A 22,743-nucleotide genomic window follows, 5' to 3' on the forward strand; every position below is an offset into this window, starting at 1 on the left:
CATATAAAATGTATAATAGTTGAAATGTGACTGTATTTTACAAAATACTAGTCCACTAAAACACAGCCAAGACAGGTCACTTTGTAAAGATCAGTTATATTATTGGATATGGTAACACGAGTGCATGTGCATTGCGTTATTGTAACTTCTGTATTGTTAGCCAGGCATGGCTGGAAGCTCAGTATAATACAAATAATTAATATATAAATGTATAATATTATGAGTTTAAGCTATTTAGACTAAAAAGTTTGTGTTTTTTGTTACAATTTGTAGTCATTCTAGAACGAAAAAAGTAAGTATAATTTATATTTTTGTCCTAATTTTCTATTGAGGTTACGAAGTCGGTCATATCAAACCAACCCATTCAGAAGTACACTAGTGAAAATTATAATAAAATAGTTTTTTTTACAAAAAATTTTATAATTATCTGGAAATTATAAAGATTTCACATGTGAAATTTGAAAATGTTCTAATGCATTATATAATTTTTAATCTTAAAATCATAATTGCTTTGCATGTTAGATAGTCAACATTCTTAAAGAAAGAGGTTTATGAGAAAATCTTTAATTAAAAAATCTTAATACTTAATTAAAATACTTGATATTTTGTGTACGAAAACTTTGTAATGTTTACCAGTAACCTGCAAAATTTTGTAAAGATGTGCATACATTATGAAAAATCATAGTGTAATTACTCTCAATAATACTTTTGTAATGGAAGGGTTAAACAAAATTAATTTCCAAGTATTAAATATAATTTGTATTTAGAAGGGTTATAGAACACCTATAATATCAAAATATGTTGAATTTATTTTTAAGTGATAAAGAATATTGCATGTTAAACTTTCCTTATCAAGTAAGGCTGGTTCTTTTGAGAAAAGCTCAGAAAACAGTTTCAAACCAGAGAATTTTGTGAGCATGCAAGGCTATATGATAATTGTGACCAACAGTTTAGGTACTACTAATTCACTGAACTCTGTGAGTGATTATAAAATAATATATTGAGAAATTTAGTAAAAGACATACTAGTGTAAAATCCAAGTTTTGCTATATTTGTCTATATTCTGACAGAAATTGTCTGTTCATAAGTTTTGTATGAATACCATTTTAATTATTTTTGTTGTGCATCTATGTTTGTTTACCATGATTTAATATGAAATAGTGTGTGTATCAATTTTAGAGCTTGCTTTTTTGATTCATAGAAAATTAGAGATTTGATTAAAATGGAAACCTCACTTTTAATGGAATATAAGCTTTTGTAATTAAGTTCAGATGTTTACTTTATAAGTTGAGATTTCTAGAGAACAACTTAACATTATCATGCTATTCAAAACCTTGTATTAATTATTTAGAATATAAACCCAAAAATGGCTGGGCAATAGATCCTTTCGGAATGTCGCCAACTATGGCATACTTGTTACGTCGAATGGGCTTGGATAACATGGTGATTCAACGTGTTCACTATTCTGTCAAGAAGCAGTTAGCTCAAAAGAAAGGGCTTGAATTTTTGTGGAGACAATCTTGGGGTAAACAGTTTTTTTATGATATTACTGTGCTACATGTGGCATCAGTTTAACTTGGTATTGTCCTTGAAAAAAAGCATTACAGACCCATATCTTTTAAATTTATTTGTCTAACCCAACAATAAAAACTACAATAACAGTCACTTTGTATAACTAAAACAAAATATTGATTGTTGTATGATACATAATATATTGTTATTAAAATCATAGGTTATCATAAAACGTAAGTTTAATAGATTGTAGAGCAACATATACTGAAATTATTTTGTTGCTTTTATCATTGTCCAATGGTCGTATAATACATAGGGGAAAACCCATTACAGTCCTCATGTTTTTTTAAAGCTTGCATGTTATAGTATGATAGGAAAATAAATGTTTTTCATGGAACAACTTGAGGTAAGCTTAATTAAATAATTTGACAATCGACCTTACCAGGTTTTGTTTTTCAACAAGGCCACAGTGTTAGGCTGTGTTAACACTGGTCCTTATCAGCCAAAGTAATTACTCTGGCTAATATTATATATATATATACACACACTAATATAAATCAGGTTTAAAAATTATTACATATATATTAAATGAAACTTCCTGGTTAATGTTTAAAAAGTGTACTTGCTTGTAATTTTAATATGGTAAAAAAGTTATTTTTGTTGTTTACTAGTGATTCTAAACACAGTGAAACTGCATGCAGTGTTTTTCAACGAAAACTATGAAAACATTTACAGTTTTATAAACAAAGGACTTTGTAAACAAGTCTCAGAAGAATGTAGGAAAAAAATAAAAAACAATGATTAAAATTTACAACAAGAGTAAGAGTTTTAATTGTTTTTTTAAAAACAAATCACAATGAAATCTTTTTGAATTTTCGAAGCTTCAAATTCATTCAAATATCAGATATAAAAAATAATGTATTTTCTTTGCAAAAGCTACATAAGCTATAGAACATTCATCTTAAGTTTCAAACTATTACATCTAATATTTTGTTTTTGTTTTGAAATGCAGTAAAATATATCATATAACCAGTATGTTTAGGTGATGAACCTGGACTTCTGAAAGTTAAGGTTTATTTAAAATTTATTGTTGTGACATCTATCGTTTAGAGGACATTTCATTGACTCAAGAGATAAAGTGAGATATGTAGGTCTTCAGCAAAATAAACTTGTTTACCAAAAACTAAGATCAGAGTTGTAGTTAACTCAATCATTACAGCAAATATAGGTAAACTATCATCAAGTTGTGTTTTGATGAATTCCTTATGTTGGGACATTTTGATCTTTGAAGACAGCATTGCTCAACTGCTCCTTGTTTTATCAAATTTATAAACTATTTGTCTCACAAGTTTTAAACAGCATCATTTTCACAATTTAAAACTCTAGCATTTATTAAAGATGAATTGGAAAATATTCTTGAACTGCCAAACAATCTGGAAAATTTTTATTTTCACAGAGCTATTTCACCACCAACTCAGTGCTGTAGTTGTTTTGTTCATCAAAGCAACTTCAGCCCCCGGAAATTCCTTTGTAACTCAAATCGTGTATAACAAATCAGGCCCGGCATGGCCAGGTGGTTATGGCGCTAGACTCGCAATCTGAGGGTCGCGGGTTCAAATCCCCATCACACCAAACATGCTCGCCCTTTCAGCCGTGGGGGCATTATAATGTGACGGTCAATCCAACAATTCATTGGTAAAAGAGTAGCCCAAGGGTTGATGGTGGGTGGTGATGAATAGCTGCCTTCCCTCTAGTCTTACACTGCTAAATTAGAGACGGCTGGTGCAGATAGCCCTCGTGTAGCTTTGCGCGAAATTCAAAACAAATCAAGTATAACAAATCCTTATATAATAGATTTTGAAAGTACTTCAGAATGCACTTGAAGGTCCATGTAAGTTGTTTTTTTTTGTTAGGATTTAGTTATGTTTTTTGGTTTCTTTACTCTTATTCCAAAATTTGTGACAACTTGCAGACTAATTTACATTCTTCAGTTAGTTATGCATAATTAATCTACTTTCATTTTAGCATTTTGACAAATAGCTTGTTGTTTATTATGAGAATAAACTTGACTTTCTATACCACGTATGCCAGCGTATAAGTCAACCCTGATTTTGAAGTCTAAAATATGGTTTCCATGTTTTAAAATGTTTTTTTTTTCAATAGCAGTTCTCATGTAAGAATGTATAAATTGAAGATTATTTATACAAACCAGTCAAATGACTGCTTCATTAAAATTAATCCTCAGCCCTTTTCTCGAATTTGATTCAAATTTGTCATAATGCACCTTCAGGAAAATAATTGAGCAAAGGTTATGAACTTATTCAGACCTTTTGGTAACCAAGGATTATTTAATTTTATACCCATGATCAAGCATGAGCATAATGTGGATTGTGTAATCTTTTCTTTTTTAGTAGCAATAATAATAATACATAGAATAAGTGTCTGACTACAGAGAGTGAAAATGAAAAACAGTTGAATTAGAGTGAGAAAAGAAACAAATTGTTTACTTATTGTGAGCTGGTATATCATACAAAATCAAATATATTTGTAAAGCAGTTGCCAATAGCATCATAATTTCTGTTGCTGACATTTATTCTCACTGCATGACCCAAGTGTACAACTTTATGATGTGGAGTTGATAAGTAAAAGTTTATTTTTAAGGCTAATATTCAAGGCTAGTAACCTGCAAATGATACCATAAAAACTCATTCAGTTGCTTACTTAAGAGTAGCTTTTGTAAGGAATTTTTAATTTTTTTATAATCGTGTAGATAATTTGTTTGAGTTAACATTGTGTTCAACAAAACATTGGGTTTGGTCAAATACATTTGAAATTGTATCTTTTCGAATGTCCAACTATTATTTGCTGCCCTGTACATGTGTGGTATATTCTATATATGTTTAATACATCAATTACTAATTTAGAAAATATGACCTGACATTATTTGTAACTTAATTATGACTTACTAAATTTCATGAACTTAGTGTAGTGTTCATTAACTTATAATAAATTGTGAAACATTTAGTTTCAGGATTTTGCTTTTATTGCTCATGAACACAAAAACTATTACAATGAACCTAATTATTATTAGATGGTGGTGTTAATCTAGTGTGCTGTTCATAATAAATAAAGGCCTGCATAGTTCAGCTGTCACTGATGTTGATAGTCATTAAGACAGACTTTTCTTTTGTAGATCAGAATCATACTACTGATATTACCTGTCACATGATGCCATTCTACAGCTATGATGTTCCTCACACATGTGGACCTGACCCTAAAATTTGCTGTCAATTTGACTTTAAACGACTTCCTGGAAATAAAGTTAATTGCCCTTGGCGAGTTCCTCCTGTAGCTATCTCAGACAAAAATGTGGAATCCAAGTTAGTTTTTCTTTATTCAATCATTCATAAAGCTCCTTTCATTTGTAGAAACTAGGAGAGAAGATGCATTGTAAAGAAATAGAATCTGTAACATATATATAAGTTAAAAAATGAAAACTAGCAATCTGGTGTGGAAATATTCTTAAAAAATACAAAATATTTGCTGTCTATAAATCATTTTCTATATTTTGTTGTGTCTGTAGTCTGTGATTGGCAAAGTACTATGTTTAATATATTCTTTTCAGTTTTTATGCTATAATACTCTTCTTTTCCATATGTTTTTGCCATGGAGATATGCTTTCTTAGTTTTTATTTATTTTCAGGCTCAAAATGTTTGACTTACAAATTGTCATTAAACTATTTACATGTGTGTATTATGAAGTGTGACTTTTAATAACATTTTGTAGTTGTTTTCATTTACAAAATTGTTAAAGAAGACAGTGGTTCTCAAATTATATATATAGGTTCATGTATATCTTTTGTATCTGAAATCAGCTGTGTTGTGAGTAAAATTTCAAAGTTAAGCAATTTGTTATTAGGTTAAAAAAGTAAATAAAAAGAACAAATATATATATATATATATATATACCGTAGACCTAAAAAAATTGGTATTTTGTCCTTGAACAATCATTTATAAGTTAATGTTGATGAGACAGTAGTTATTTTTTGCATCAGAGAAGTTTCAAAGCATTGGCCTATGTTAGGTTGAAGATTTTTGTAAATTAAAAACATTCAAGAAATTAAAAAAATATTTTTATTTAGTAATGCTTTAAGTATTGATTTTGATTTAACTAAAAATTATATGTTTTGTTAGGTCATAAAAATTTTTTATTGGTTCAGGGCATGGACATTATTAGACCAATATAGAAAGAAATCTCAGCTCTTTCGAACCAATGTGGTAATGATACAATTAGGAGATGACTTTCGCTATGATAAAATCTCTGAATGGGACCAGCAATTTTCCAATTACCAAAAGCTTTTTGACTACATGAATCAAAGAGAAGACTGGCATGTACAGGTTAGAAATCATAAGTTATTTTTGGAAAATAAATAGTGACCTCTTAAATTCTTATAAACAAAAAGAAGCAATTGTCAAAAAAAATAAACAAATAAAAATACAAGTAAACTGAATCTTTAGCAGATGCTAACCCCTATTCTTATTCCTTAAAAATGATTTACCCACCAGTTGGTCTAAAATTATTCTCAAAGTTAAGAATATTTTTTAATAGAAAATCTCATAATTTGTATTAAAAAAATGTCCAAAAAAAGGCAGAATTCATCTGTCCATTGAAGGAAGTATACTTTTTCTATCTGTTATGTATTTTTTGAAGTCATTGTACTTGATAGATGGATAATTTGATTGGAAAACTAACAAAAAAAACATGAATACAAGCTACGAATAATAAGTACTTACATATAGTAGTCTAAAATTTTGATTTTTTTAAACACATAATTAGGACTTCCAATAAGGTGTTACTATTATGATCATTTAACTATTTTGAATACGATGAAAGGTATCATCCAATCAAGTGCTTCGTTTTTAAGCCTATTATAGCAGATGTAAATGAATGGTAAAAAATAAGCTAAATGAGAACTAGACACTATATTTATTACTTGGTAAATTAAATTTTAAATGTGACTTTGCACTTTTGAAAACATTTTCTTTTAATAGAGTAGAATTATAGGAAGTTCCTTCTGTGGCATCATTAATTTTTTTGGCAGATTTGCCTAAATTTTTCGTAGAAGATATGACCATCTTTAAGTTCTCACAAAACTTTACTCTTTTACTTATATTTATTACCCAGCAGAAAAATAACTCAAACTAAACAAGGTTTTTGATGCTATAATCAAAATATAGTTTTCATAATAGTTTTGAAGATATTCGAGATATAATTGCAGGTTTTTTTTTTTTACAAAACCAGTTATATTGGAATTTTCTGTAATAAATCCATAACTTATGTTCAGATTTATACTGATCTAGTAAATAATACTAGTTTTTAACAACAACAACAACATTTGTATCATACATGTCCACTTAATTCATGTAGAAAGTTAACAGTCTTAATGTTATTGTTTTCGTAACGAAGGCCATGGTTCTCAATAGGAACTGTAAAGTGCTTGATATAGTTCCATAAAGTTTGGTGGTTTTGGTAGAGACCCCAATGGGGTCTAAGGACAGCTTCTAGTTTGAGTTGAAGGAGCAAAGTCCAAAAAGATCCATAATTTTGTGTTCTTTGGGTTATAAAATAATTTTTTAAATTAATTAAAGGTAACTGCCTAACTTCTAGACCTATTAAAAATAACCCTTGTAAGTTCAATTTTAAAAATGATGAAGCAAAGAAAATGATAAAAGCAAATTTGTCAATAACCACACCATACCATGTTCAATCAGCAGTTTTGAAAAATAGCTGTCAAAATTCAATGTAATTTCCTTTTTTTAAACAATAAACATGAGCCAGGGAAAGGCATAGATTTTTTTCAAGGTTGATAGTGCACTATGATTGTAAATAGTTTCATTGTCAGGTTGTTGCAATGATTATCATTCATTATTGTCATAACAGCAAGTGACAAAAGTAACTTATATCGAAATAACTCTGATACATTTATTTTAAATTTCCCTCTTTTCTTCTTCCTGCTGTTAATCGCACTTGAAGTTAAAGGAACACAATTGAAATGACTGTCTTTTTTTTTTTTCTTCATGACTTTATACATAACTGAGCCTCATGGTTGTCAAGGCTAGTAGTCGGTATAATCAACTATGTCTAATTATTGATTAATTGCTCTTTTTAATTAATATCGAGTTTTAAAAAAATAGTAACTGACATTATCTTCTGATCAGAGCAAGCTACCTACTTAGAGCGAAACAAAAATCAACCTGGTAACAAGTATAGGTAATTAAATATACCGTTCTTACATTTCTACGTATAAAGATTAGAATGCATTGTTTCATCAGTTGGGCACCCTCACTCTTAATAATTAGATTGATTATTAGGCTACTAACAATGACAGTACAAAACTAGTTATATTGGAATTTTCTGTAATAAATCCATAACATTTTTTGATACCTACATTTGGTAGAGCACAGATAATAATAAAAAAATATGTATCTTAGTTCTTTCACTTAAAAAGAAAGCAGAAAAAAATAGCAAGTATGTGTAATAAAATAAATATATCTCAGCATTCTATGTATTTTTATTATTAAATGTTTTGCATTAAAGAATTGGAGTATTGAATGATATATTTCATTAATTACTTCATATCATGGCCAATAAATTCACGAACCTTTAACCAATTCTTCAGCACTGACTATTACTACATTCTAACAAGATCCAGTCATATAAGCCCCAGATGGGACAACAGTAAGTCTGAGGGCTTATAACACTAAACATCACTTTTTAATACCTGCATTTGGCAGAGCACAGATAATAATAAAAAACTTTATGTATCTGAGTTCTTTCACTTTAAAAAAGCAGAAAAAATTGCAAGTATGTGTAATAAAAATAAATATATCTCCACAAGCATGCATATAGTACGCAGTAGATTATTTGAACTCGCATACTTGGAAAATCAATATGCCCATATATTGTATGCAGAGCAATTCTAACAGCTTTACATGGGAATATTTGCAGAAATACATGCTTTATTTGTTGTGGAATAATAGAGTATCTGTCTGTGTTTAATATGTTTTTTTTTTATATCTGATGATCCGACAGTGACAAAAGATGATAATGTCAGAATATAAGATGTGTTGAGGTAACATTTGGACTGAAAATTTCATTTGAAAATATGGAAGAATACTGTTTCCCCGTATAGTGCACACTTCATTTTTTATTTCAAAAATTTTGGGAAATGTACACGATATACATGGGTATTTACAGTAATTTGTTTTATTCTTAAGTATTGCTGACTTTCACCTTTTATTTCATAATATTTAACATAAAGAACCTAAATTCAAATAAACTTCCATCAGTTTCATGTTTAAAATGATTATGTATATTTAAGTTTTGTTGATGTTTTTGTGTGTTTAATTTGAGTTTTCACTGTCCTTGCTGTAGCACATTGTTTCCTCTCTATTCAGTCTTAACAGTGTAAATTATGTACAAAAGTAATAATTCAGCAAGAAAGTATTAAAATAATTCATATTTCTAATTACATATTATTCTTCAAATAACTTTAAAGGCTAAAAAAACTTGTATTTTTATATTTTCTGTTAGCTTTTTTTCTAATGATATAAATTATTTTGTTCTTAAAAGGCTCAGTTTGGTACTCTAGAAGATTATTTCACTGCATTGCGAGATGAGACTGGTCTTGATGAAAGGAAGTACCCAACTGGATTGCCCACACTTATAGGAGATTTCTTTACTTATGCTGATAGAGATGATCATTACTGGAGTGGATATTTCACTTCTCGCCCTTTTTATAAAAATATGGATAGAGTTCTTGAAGCCCATCTCAGGTAATGTTGTGTTTTATAAAAAGTCTGTCTTCCACTACAACTTGGAAGTCCTTGTAGGTAGGCTCGTAACAAAACATACCATATCATACAGTGTTGCAATACACTTAACACTTGCTTTGTTGCAAGAGCAAATTAAAATTAAAAGAAAAGAAAAAGAAATGCATTGAGCACTGGTAAACCATTTCTAGTCCTTGTTGGATAGAACTCACTCGGCCCTGGCAAGTGTATAGTAGCTCATAAATGACTTCTTCAGCTCGTAAATATTAAGGATACTATCCATCACCAGGATATGACTTGCAGGTTTTTGTTTTGTTAATAAAATGACCATGCCATCGACATTGGTTGGTAGTCGATCAATGTCTGGTGGGTTCAGACTTTTTCTGCTAATTAACCTTTCCTACTTGGAATTCTGTCTTTTACTTGATCTTTTTTTTAGTTACAAGAAAACTGCAATTATTTTAAAAATTTTCATTAAAAATTAAATTCTAAAATATACATTATTTATTTTAACCTTTAAAGTTTTTATGAATTGTTAGTTTAGCATTGCCCACTTAGCTCCCTTCTTAAAGGTTTTTTATACTACTGTTGTGGTTTGATTAACTTTTATAAACATTGTAAAAGGAGAATCAACTCAGTTTCTATTTATTAGTTATTATGCTGGTTAAAGTACTTTTTTTAATGCAGAATTTGTGATAGTCTCTTGAAAGTACTAAACAAAAAATGGTCTAAAGACATGTGGATTGTCAAAATGAATAATTATTCAAAAGTTTAAATAAAAAATGGAACCACACGTTATGGTCTTTTTTTGTTTAGTACTTCAACAACAGACTAGCAAAGGATAACTGATAATTATATATGAAGTGTTTAGTTAATGATAAGCTTTAAAGGTCATGGAAAATTGCATAGTGTTCCTTAAAAAGTCTTGGAGTTTTGTCAACCCAAAAGTGTGGATACCATGCATCACCAATGAAGTGACTAAGTGTATTTTGTCAGAAGTACAAAAGATTGAAGTTAGTATTCATGTCATCGTATTGTTTCCTGTTCTTTTCCCAGTACTTTTGTGTAATTATTTATGGAAGTCCAAAGCATTTAAAGCACACATTGTCTCTCTACTCAGTATGTCCACCATTGCATAATTGACAATATTAAAGCATTTCAGTAGCAGAGGTCCAAAACTCTTATCTCTTTAAACACAAGTAAACATGAATTTCACGTACTCTGAATATAATTTTATAATTGTCAGGCAACACTATATATTTCAAAAGATTCAAGTCATACAAGTTTTAGTCAATGGCTGAGTTTAAAACATGAGTTTTCTAAATGTTCAAATAGCATCTGTGTTAACTGGTATGCAATGTTTATTGTTTTTTTCTTTGTCATTCTCTTCCAGAGGTGCAGAAATCCTTTTTTCTCTGGTGTGGGCTCGAATGGCTCATGTTGGTAGGGACCAAGTACCTTTTGTTGAAGCACTCATGAAGAATCTAGTAGAATCTCGGCGTAATTTGGGCTTATTCCAACATCATGATGCCATCACTGGGACATCCAAGGACCCTGTTGTAATTGATTATGCTACAAGGTAATGTGAAAATATTCCGAGACTTTTAAGTCTGTTAACTGTGAGTAAATTAATTATGAATGTATGTGAACTTGGTTTGAAAATTCTTGTATGGATGTAAAGAACATTTTCCCAATTCTTAATGGATTTTATAACCTAATACTATGAAATTAAACTTAAAAATTACTTATTATTAAAAAAATTATTATTTCAATCAAATGAATCATAGCATTGAAATTATGTTGCATATCGTAAAAATCTAAGTTCCATTTTCATTTTTCATATATTTGGCTAAGAAGTACTTATTGTATTAACCTTTTTTTCTTTCTAGGAAACCTGTATTATTTAACCTTTTATGATTAAGCAGTATTAAATTACTTAGTCTTTAATAGGACCATGTCAAGTTACTATAAAGCAAAACATGAACTTAAGCTTTGTTAGAGACACTTTCACTCAACTAAAGTGGTGCTACTGTTTTACAAGTTTTGGTAATTAATATGTTTAGTGTATTTCTCTTCCTGATACATTTGCATTCCATTCTCTATTTTTTTAATATATTTATTCCAACTATTTATAAATACTTTTATGCTAAAGATTTTTAGGTGAGAAATATACACAACAAAATTTTGCGTATAGCATTCAAATTATTAACTCAAAATAGGTACAGTTGGTTTGTTTTATAGCAAGGCAGTCTGTGAGCTGATACTGAAATCTCTCCAACAATAAATTATCCATAGCCTTTTTTTTTTTTTTATTAATCCTCTCCAGACTAGAGAGGTGTCACTGATATCCCCTGATTTTTTTTCCTACTCTTAGTGTAAATGTTAACCAAATTGCATGATACTTAACACAAATTTATTAAATAGTGTTTAGTCTCTGCTTTAAAAAAATAATGAAATTAATATTTACTTAATTTTCATGTTGTGAAATTTTGTTGAGTCACTATTTTGAAAAAATACATGAAAAATACTTCCCTTTCATCTTAAAATTTATTTATTTTGTGTCTCTTATTGATCAGCAAATTCCATTTTATATACTCAGTCAGTTTAGTAAGTTTCATGAAATTTGGTTAAGTATATCCAATGTGAAAAGGAAGAAATCAAAGAATATCAGTGACACTCCTTTCGTATGGAAAGGATTAACCCAGCTCAGTTTGACCAAAGTCACCTTTATTAGTTTAAACTTTATTGTGATACTGTTTTGTAATTCTTATAATGCCAGTCCTGACTGATAATGAGTACAGTTTAACTACATTTTAAGCTTGTTCAATAATTGATATGTGTTTCAGTTTTATTTCTTCTAAATGTTTCTGTAATCTCTTAAAGACTGTTTTAACAATGTAAATATGGCCATATTCTATAAATAAAATAAAATCCCCTCATTTTACAGCAAGTAGAATACAAAACAGAAAATGTGCTGAAAAGAACCAGTAGGGCCACTACAATTTTGACATATTGTCTGATATTTTATTCACACTTAGTATATAACTGTTATTAACAAATACAATCAAGCTAAAAAGCAAGAAGCAAATTTCCTGAAATAATGACTCACCTCTTCACACAGAAAATTTTAAAACTTTTCTGTTACTGTAAGAGATACGGAGAATTTCACCTTGTTACTACAGATTTATTACCTGGCAGCACTAATAGTGACTGCTTTAATTGTTTTAAATCAGTGTGTTCCATAATTCTATCACTATATTAAAAAAGCTTTCACAAATATAAAAGTTCTGTTTTGTTGGATTAATATTTAACTTGTTTGTTAACTATTCATTATTGGTTTTAATATGAGTATCAACTTTTTGGTAAACTTTGATAGGAAAATATGCCTATTTTTTTAACTGATATTTGGAACTCTTTGACTTGTATAATGACAATCCTTTATCAATTAATAATTGAAATATAGGATTTTGTTTTTCTTTCAGGATGTTCCAGTCAATTCAGAAACTTCAGCACGTTATCTGCCAAAGTTCCTTGTATTTATTATCAAACCTCCAGGGTCACTACACCTTTGATCCAAATGCTGTACTTTTCCAGATTGTAAGTTAAACTTGCCCTAATTTTTCTGTGCAAAATTCTACAAGTGACTTGGAAAGTGATCACAAAAGCATTAGGAATTTTAGTATATAGTTAACAAAAAAAATTATTTATTTTCCATATTTTATAGCATCAGCTCACAGCCACAGTGTCTTGTTTTAATACTGGCATTGTTGACTGCCAGTTCAGCACACCTAGTAGGAAAAAGAAATTTGATAATTATTTGTTTTAAACAATAATGATTACTTTTGTATGTGATAGATATGTATTTCAAGTTAATTGTCTATACTTAAGATTTGTAACATAAAATAATAGGGCCTTTATTAGGGAGTTAAGATCATATAACTTATTGAGAATTTTAGATCTGTATGTTTGTCTGTTTCAAGGTTTCATCTTACCTGTATGTTCATTGCATTTTGTAAAATGCTGCCATTTTCGACGAGTTACAGATATCACATATTTAAGAAAGTCTCATAAAGATATACATGTTAAACTGTTTTCAAAGAAAAAAAAAGTATTTTCCAAATTACTGAATTACATCAGTTTACTCTATGCACATTAAAAGGAGAAAATAATAATGCTTTTACTATATTCTCTCTGAAGAACTACCTTGGGTGATCTCAAACTTAGATGGTTACCTTTGAATCAACAGCCTAATTGTACCACCACATGTTGTTTATATGCTTATTTAGTTCCCTTAGAATTACATGTTTATATTATTGTAAGGTTAGTAAGATTTTTGTTTAAACAAAATGAAAATTGTATAAAAGGTTATTATAAAATTGTTACATATGTTTAATTTGTGAATAAAATTCAGATTTTTCATAGAGATTACACTACCAAAAGTTTGGGGACAGCACACATACAACTGGTTTGCGATAGGCTTTTTCTCACCAAAGTTGCATCTAAATTCTAGAATGCAGTGTGTAAAACTCATTTCACTTTCTCTATAACAATGTTGTACTGGTGACTTTTGGTTTAACAACACAGTCATGGACAAGACTTTAATCAAAACAAGTAGTAACACATCTTACCAGTTCAGATTCATGTTACACAATACCAAGCCACATGCCACATTGTAAAATACAAAGATGTGACTCATATTGTATGACTTGTATATGGGGCATAATAACTCTTTCAGCATGGACTCGGTCCCTGGGACCTCGTAACCATTGCTATAACTTTTGAATTAGTAAGTGTGTGTTAACGAAATTTGACAGATTATCAGTAAACATTGCAATTTTTGTCATGTCTTTTTTTTTCTTTTCGCATGTTGCCTATCCAACATACAATGTAATTTACATTTTAAGATTAAAAATTCTTTTATGCATCGGAAAATTTTCAAATTTCACATTTGAAATCTTTATAATGTCCAGACAGTTGTCAACTGTTTCTTAAGAAAAAAACTTTATATTTTATCTGTTATTTTTGCTAACGAATCTTTGTACGGGTTTGGTAGATTTGGATGATCTTGTAACCACCATAAAAAATTTAGGAAATAAATATAACTTATGCCTCTTTCATTCTAGAATGACAACAAATTATAACATGAAAACATAAATGTTTGGACTAAATAGTTTAAATCTAATAACATTATACATGTATATATATATTTGTAATTTATATTATATTGACCTTTCAGTCATGCCTGGCTAACAATACAGCAGTTACAATAATGCAGCACAAGTGCTCTCACGTTACCATATCCAATAATATAAAACTGACTTTTACTATTTACAAAGTGACGTGTCTTGGCTGTGTTTTAGTAGACTAGTATTTTGTAAAATACAGTCACATTTCTATTATTATACATTTTATATGTATATAGATTATTACTATTTAGGAATAAGTTCTTAAACTTATTTTTCTTAAAGCATAGAACAATAAATAAAGAAGTAAAGTGAGCAATTATCTCTTCTAGTTATGACCTTTGTACTCGGTTGCTGCTTGATGTAGCTTGCTAAGCCTTTTAAAATTTCACACATGGAGTATATGAAATGAAATAATTTTTTTTAGGTTTGATATATATACAGTTGAATAACCAAAAAATCATAAATTACTGTATTCGATACCATAAAATTGCACTATAATTTGTCAAGTTTAGTAATTAAGATGTATTTGGGAGAAAAAAATTTAATTTAGAGCAGACTAAAAACACAACCTACCTTCTTAAACTCATGGTTGGAAAGAACGAGATGGAATCCTAACACATGAAAATGTCTGAGAAAGCCACTAGGGGGACATTCTGAGCTTTCAATTGGTTATTCACTTGTCATATATTGAAGTAAGTGTATATAAGGGACCATTTCCAAAAAGAAAGAGGTGAGTGGTACCACTGTGTTTGATTCAGTACATGAGTAATATCTCAGCAAATAGAAAAGATATAAAGTTATAATTTTATATTCTAGCTTGTCAATATCGGTAATTTGGGTTCCTAATTCGGACGAAACTATAGACTTAGTATTTTGACACCACAAACATCTAATTTGAACCATTGCTGAATTCAACATACCACATGACACACAAAAATTTACTTTTAAATTAAGAAATTAACTAATGTATAATACAAAAATTTGAATTATAATCTACAGTTTGATACCAAACTTATTGACATAAATTCATGAAATAGTAGTTCAATAAAACTTTGAATGAGATTCAACAAACGCGATGATATGGTCTTTGACATGTAACCCGCCTGGAGAAGGTTAAAGGCCATTTGGACATACATTGTGAAAGCCAGTCAAAAATTTTTGTTGCCTGATTAATTGACACCTGTTCTATAATGCAAAGCCAGGCAAAAAAGGATAAAGTCAATATTCCACTAGAAAAGTTTCTAGACCTTTTTGCTCATACACAAAATTGCACTGCAATTAATGTGCTACAGATATAGAAGACTACTGGATATATTATTTTAAAATACTAGTTTGTTTGACCAAATTTAATAAAATCTTGGTAAGTACAAAAGCTGAAATTTGCTGTGAAGCAATACTGCATCTCTAGGATTTTAATGGGGGTTAAGGCTGCATGCCAGCATCTACAGTGTGTGCGAGGTACTGTATGTTACAGCCTATAAGCTGCTCCTTGCAACCATGAATCCAAGGTATATGCTTTTATGGTGATTTGAGCCTCAAACTTGGAGTACAGTGGAACCATCATATTGAGCAATGAATCTTGTTCTAAACTTCAGATGTTCTGGTCTGGGTTTGATGGCACTCTGTATGACACTTTGGATATGACTGTGTGTCATCTCAACTGTGAAAGAAATGTGGATAGTATCATGATGTGGGTTTGTTTTAGGTGTAATGGTCATTGGTAATGTTAAGGGGGAATCATGAATGCCTTGTTGCATTGGGATGATCTTGCAGTGTGAACACCTCTACAATGTTTGCATTGATAAATTTCTGTGAGAAGGGATTCTTTCTATTTTATTATAATCATATATCACGTACCATGTCCATCAATTCTTTTGTAAAAAGTGAATCTCCTTAAGCCAGCCCAGAGCCTCAACCTGAATCCAGTTGAAGAGTTCTGAGACATTTTGGAATTCTAAGTAGGAGAGATTTCACAAAGAAGTATTATTTTGAAAGATGGGTGTCATTATCTTTCACCATATATAAACCAATTGTTGGTGGCAGTGTCAGTAACAGAGCCCAGTATATGAGTACTGTGAAAGATACAATCATTTCCTATTAACATAGGGACCTCAGGTGGTAAGATAGACATCTCTCCTTAAAGTATGATGCTTCAGAACCTTTGATGGTGTATCATTTTGTGCATAACACTGAAAACATCACTCCTAGTTTATAAGATTTTTTTAAAAAGGGTTTATAAAAATATTACTATTTTTTAATAAGTAAAAACATAGAAATTAAAAGCTAATAATTTTCTTAATATGTTTGTATTTGTGCACTTCATCAGTACAACAGTATAGTAAGATACAACAAAAAAGTGCAGTTATGTTCAAGAAAAAAATATTAAGTAATGATTATATTTGATAAATTAGCTATAATAGTGACACAGTAACTATTAGTAATCTAGTTTTAAAAGATGGAAAAAAAAATATTTTTTTTAAAAAAGAAAACATTACTTACAGGATGAAGTACAGGAATTGCACAGTTCAATTTCTAAGAAATTTCCTCTTACATTTTCTAGTTCTGTAAGAAAGAGGTAGGTGTATTTTTCAATTACATTCTTATCCTTATTAATCAAAATTTTATATAAGTCAAACTCAATTTTATATCTAATAAAAATAGTGAATTGTGGCTTTAGAAAACAAATAGAATTAGCATCAGTCATTACAATCACAATGAAATGAAATCTTATACAATTTTAGGTGAATTTGAAAATTCTGTATTCTTAGAGACTACAAAAGTGATAATGAAAATTGGTTTATATTTTTGCAAAAGATCTACATAATTAAAAACAAAACAGAAATGCAAAGAATATATTTTTTTACAATGTGTTATAGGTACTTGAAATAATCAAAAGGAATTTGAAATTTTTAAGCTTAATATTTGTCTAGTGCTGATCATAATTTTCCAATATTATTAGCTGCTGTTGGATCGGTAATTGTAAGTAGTGCCTCTTTCATGGCCAGGTGGGTACATCCTGCCTTGAGAGAAAAATTGCACCACTGAATTAAAAAATTATAGAAAATAAACTTAAAATCATTTTCCCATACATAAAAAAAAAACAACTTCAGAGTTTATTTGTTCAATAAAAAAGTTTTTATTTAATTCATTGTGTTGATATTGGCACACTTCTAATGAAATGACCAGTGTTTGTGAGGAACTGAATTTTGGCTGAGCATAATACAGCTTTTGTAGCCTCCTAGGAGGAAAGTCAAAATAGAGTTGATTGAGTCTTGTAGCTTGAATACAAGTGTAGTTTTATTAAATTTTAGCCAATCACTTTTTTCCAATCTCTGTTGGTAAGTTGGGATGTAATTTAAAAAGCCATAGGGTAGTAATCTAAACAAATAATCACAGCTATTTTTTTGTTCTTTTCAACAATTTAAACCAGTATGGTTTCTGGTGTAGCAGAGATAAGCAGAAATTGGAATAAGGTTACAAAAGCTTAGCTTGGTGATATGTTGACATGAGACAAGATGTTTATGAACCATTTCCACCACAATTACAATTTTGATTTCTATTTTTAAGCTTTCTTTATTGTTTTTATGCTTCATATGAAATATAATGTTGTATTATAATAGGAAATGTTTTTTGTGGAACAAAATGAGTTAGGTTTAGTTCAATCATTTTGTACTAGACTGTGACAAGTTGCATTTTGTCAACAAGGCCTTTGTGTTAGGTCTTGTTTACATTAGGCCTTACTGACCTAAATAACTGTTTGAATTGATAAAGAAAATCACTGAGAAGAAATGTACAATGAAAGATATAAGTGAATATAAAATGGGTTTAAACCTTTTGATTAACAATGTAAAAAACAAAACAAAAAAACTATAATTTTGGTGTGGTAAAAGTTATTTTTATTGTATGACAGTGATTGTAATCACAGTGAAACTGCATATAGTGTTTTTTTATTCAAAACAAAAATAAAAGTTACGATTTTATAAAATAAAAACTTTGTAGAAAATTTAATAAAAATGTAGGAAAACATAAAAATCAATAATTAAAATGTACAACAAAGGTAAACATTTTTAATTGTTTCCTAAGAAACGTATCATAGTGAAGTATATTCAAAGCTGTAAATTCACCCAAATATCTCGTATAAAAAAAAATATTTTATTTGCAGAAGCTAAATATTCACATGAAGTTCTTCTGAAGGTTAACATTTTTTTTCATCCAGTAATTTTTTTTTGTAATGCAATAAATTTAAATATACAACAGATGTGTTGAATAGATGCACCAGGGCATGGTAAATTTAAGTAAGAAATAGTTATCTTAATCTACTAATTTTTGTTTTTTCTGTTTTTGCCAAACATTTAAAAAGTTTATATTTTATCAAATTATTTGACCTAACAAATTATATGTTGCATAAAACAGGGTAAAGGTTGTTAATAAATTATTCAAATGTTTAAAAAACGTTCATTCTTTGTTCATTTTTAAATAGAAAGAATTATTAAAGTATTTTTTTCAGAACAAATAATATTATATAAACAGTATTTTAATATGTTGTCATACAACATATTGAAAACCCATATGGAACCAGTAAATAATGATGTGACTTATCAACCTTGTTATATATATACATATATATATATATATATATTAACATTTTATAAGTTGTAACATTTAGTTTTCTCACTATGTCTCATGATTGGTCTTATTCACTAACATTTTCTCAATATTTTTTATTCTTTGGCTATAAATAAGTATGCATGTATTAATGCATTATTAGTTAAAAGAACAATTATCTGTGCCTTTTAGGAAAATATTTGTGTATAATTCCCTAAGTTACTCTCGGAGGGAATTTCTACGGCTTCATGTTTCCACACCAAATATAGAGATTCGAAACAGCAGTGGTCGAATACTTCCTGTTCAAATTAGCCCTGTTTGGGAAGGTTCCCGTATATTGGAGGGCCAGTTTGAGGTTTGTCTTGTAAATGTTTTTTCAGATTAGCACTACTGGGAAAGGTTTTGTACTTTTGAGAGCCAGTTTATGAATTTTTGTGCGTCATTGTTAAACATTTGTACAATGAAATCTGGAAATGTACAATTGAAAATAATACACTTGAATTACAAGTCAGTAGATCTTAAAGCAGACTTGCTGTTCTTTTTTAAAAGTAAGATCTTTCTTAAACCATAGTTTCATTGTACATAAGTGTTATTAGGACAAACAACAAGTCAACATGTTATACAGTATGGGGCATAAGTAACAATACAGTTGTTTCATTTATAATCTAATTTAACTTCTAATGTCTTTCTCTGAAGCAAACAAGAATTAAATTTGAATTGTCTTTATAATATTTTCTTTATTACCTAATATTTAATAACTTTACATTTGAATTATTACTAATTTAGCTCCTTTTTTGCATTGATATTTTAGGCTTTATTCCTGGTAGAAGTACAACCTCTCAGCCTTACATCATACAGCATAGAGTCATCTGGAGGCATAAGTAGTGGTGTTACTAGAGCAACTGTGACTTTGTACAATGTAGAATCACTACCTGATTCAAAGTTTGTAAAATATTCATAACTTCTTTGTATATAAGATCATTCATTACCTTATGCTAAACATCAAGCATTTTGTGGTTCAGTTTGTTCTTTTTTTGTGTGCCATTTACTTTAATGATTCTCTTTGCTAGCCAAAATACACATGTTGATGTTTTCAATATTATAAAGTGACACACACACACTTTTATCTGTTGTATTATTGGTAATAGATACCAAGAGTCATTCCTAATTATTTTGTTAATTTATCATCTTATTCTGTAATAATTCTCCACTGTTGCAAAATAACGTTTCTCATCAGGGTTTCTGAAATCTATGTTGGTTATCTATACGTGAAACTTGAATAAATTTACAAGTGTCCTTGTTATTGTCAAGGTTAGTAGCCTCTATGATCACCTAAGTCTAATTATTAATTAATTACAAGTTTTTATACTTATTATTATTATGGTTTATGACTTATTGCTTACTAACTAGTTTTTATCCTACATTTTCTCTGCTAATCTGTTGCCATCTTCAGGAAAGACTTCAGAAGTACTGTTTCTGTGGTGATAGTGGCAAGGATTTGAACCTGGGTCTTCTGAATAGAGATTGATGTGCTATCCACTCTTTTGGGGTTTCTGTCATGATATAAAAGACTATTTGGTTTAAATATTAGTGATTAATTTATATTTGTGAGTGAATACTTTATACTTTTAAGTTTTGTTATAATAAGAGTTAAAAGCAGACAATTGCAGAAGGTTTTGTTAATAACTAATTGGTGTCAAGAATATAGAAAGTGACCAGACAACTATGTAATAGATATATAAATAGCTGAGATTAGAGAGAAGCAGCAGACAGACAACATTAGACAGATAATAGCAAAAGAGAATAGAGCTGTGTGAAGTTAAGTACTGTAGATGTGATAGGCCTAACGTTTAATATGTTAGAGTGAAACTAACAATATAAAAAAAGATAAGAAGGATAATTTTATTCTGTCAAAGCATGGTTCTAAAGTAATTGAATCAGCCTGGGTACACTTTGACAAAAGAAACAGAGGATCTGCAGAAGAAAGAAGACCAAACAGATTACAGTAACTTGCACTATAACTGTAACTGAGTCACACACAGAATACTAGTACAATAGTAATATAGAGAAGATAGTTCAACTTGTCAACTGAAATTCCAAAATAATTGAATAGGCCTAAGTGGACTTTTGACAAGAAGAAGAGAACTATATATATAAATAGTGCTTATTATATGCTTATAATCTCTATAGTGTGAAGACTTTGTTAACTTGTTGAGAATATATATAATTTGAAAACAAGTAAAGTTTGTGCTGTTTATTCATCGCCAAATTTATCCCTAACAAGTCACAGACACCTACTGTAGAAGAATACTAAGCCCAACAACAACATAGTATATATTTATACTATTAAGAAATATAAGTAAAAGCCATTTATTTCGACAATTGATAAAAAGAATAACTAATATATATATTATTTTCAAAATCTGACAATTTGGGAGCCACAGCCAGGATTATACAGTAGTAAACAGCAATAGAAGAAAACATGAATGACAGTGGAAATAAGTAGGCCTATCTATATACACACAACTGTACTAGTAAGAAAATAGTATAGAGATTAAAATTATGCTATATAACCATGTCAACAGATTTTAATAAAAGGGTAGAAAGAGGATCTCAACTTGGGTTAAAAGACAGTGAGATACGAGAGTTTGTTAAACAACAATGAGAACTGGAAAGAGAAGAATGGCAACAGAAGAGACAAATTGAGAAAGGAGAAAATAGAAAAAATGAGAATACAAATTGAGAAAGAAAAAGAGAGAGAGGAGAGACTAGAAATAAAGATAATAAGAGCACAAATTGAGATAGCAAAACTCACCCAAGCAGCCCAAATTTGATGAACATAAAGATGACATGGATGCTTTCCTGGAGAGATATGAAAGATTTGCCCAAAGTCAGAACTGGGACAAAGGTGAGTGGGCAGTCTGTCTCAGCCCACTTCTCACAGGAAAAGGCCTACAAGTATATGCAGGCATGACATCAGAAGATGCCATGGGTTATGACAAATTAAAAGTAGCTTTACTGAAACGATATGAACTTACTGGAGAAGGTTTTCATCGGAAGTTCAGAGGAGCCAAACCCGACGCTGGAGAAACTGTATTTTAGTTTGTGGTACGTCTGTGGTGATATTTCACCAGATGGACTAACATGGCCATGTGTGAAAATACTTTTGAGGGACTGGCAGACCTATTAGTACGTGAACAGCTCATAACCATGTGTTCAACTGACATGTCACTGTTTTTAAAGAAGAGAGCACCAAAAGATGTAGATAAGATGATCAAGCTGGCAGTACATTATATGGAAGCCCATGGAGGTAGTATAACTGGCAAGTCCAAGAATGTCCAGATAAATTTGAAATCAGTAATGGCTGACCAGAAGCAGGTGTTTACCAAAGGTGACAGGAGGTTAATAGACAGAACGGAAAAAAAGATGTTATGTTTGTTATAAAATGGGGCACATTGCAAAAGAGTGCAAGTCCATTACCAGCAAACAACAGCAGAAACCTCAACATAAAGCGGCTGGAGCCATTTATAAAGACAGTGCTGGTAAGAAACAAGAAAAGAGCGACTGGCATTATGGATGCCGCTGCCAGAAGAAAGAGAATCAAGAC

General features: G+C 29.7%; 1 protein-coding gene across 1 annotated transcript in view; it reads left to right on the forward strand.

The window, feature by feature from the left end:
- Positions 1-22,743, forward strand: part of LOC106464502 (alpha-mannosidase 2-like) — a 51,182-nt gene that overhangs the window by 8,418 nt on the left and 20,021 nt on the right. Inside the window, exons 6-14 of the mRNA XM_013924647.2 lie at positions 1,352-1,525; positions 4,706-4,892; positions 5,733-5,910; positions 9,146-9,348; positions 10,739-10,924; positions 12,828-12,942; positions 17,033-17,106; positions 19,329-19,491; positions 19,948-20,078. Of these exons, the coding sequence (XP_013780101.1) occupies positions 1,352-1,525; positions 4,706-4,892; positions 5,733-5,910; positions 9,146-9,348; positions 10,739-10,924; positions 12,828-12,942; positions 17,033-17,106; positions 19,329-19,491; positions 19,948-20,078 (1,411 nt within the window). The remainder of the gene's footprint in view (positions 1-1,351; positions 1,526-4,705; positions 4,893-5,732; positions 5,911-9,145; positions 9,349-10,738; positions 10,925-12,827; positions 12,943-17,032; positions 17,107-19,328; positions 19,492-19,947; positions 20,079-22,743) is intronic.

This window comes from Limulus polyphemus, unplaced genomic scaffold (assembly GCF_000517525.1).
Source record: "Limulus polyphemus unplaced genomic scaffold, Limulus_polyphemus-2.1.2 Scaffold1670, whole genome shotgun sequence".
NCBI classification, from domain to species: domain Eukaryota; kingdom Metazoa; phylum Arthropoda; class Merostomata; order Xiphosura; family Limulidae; genus Limulus; species Limulus polyphemus.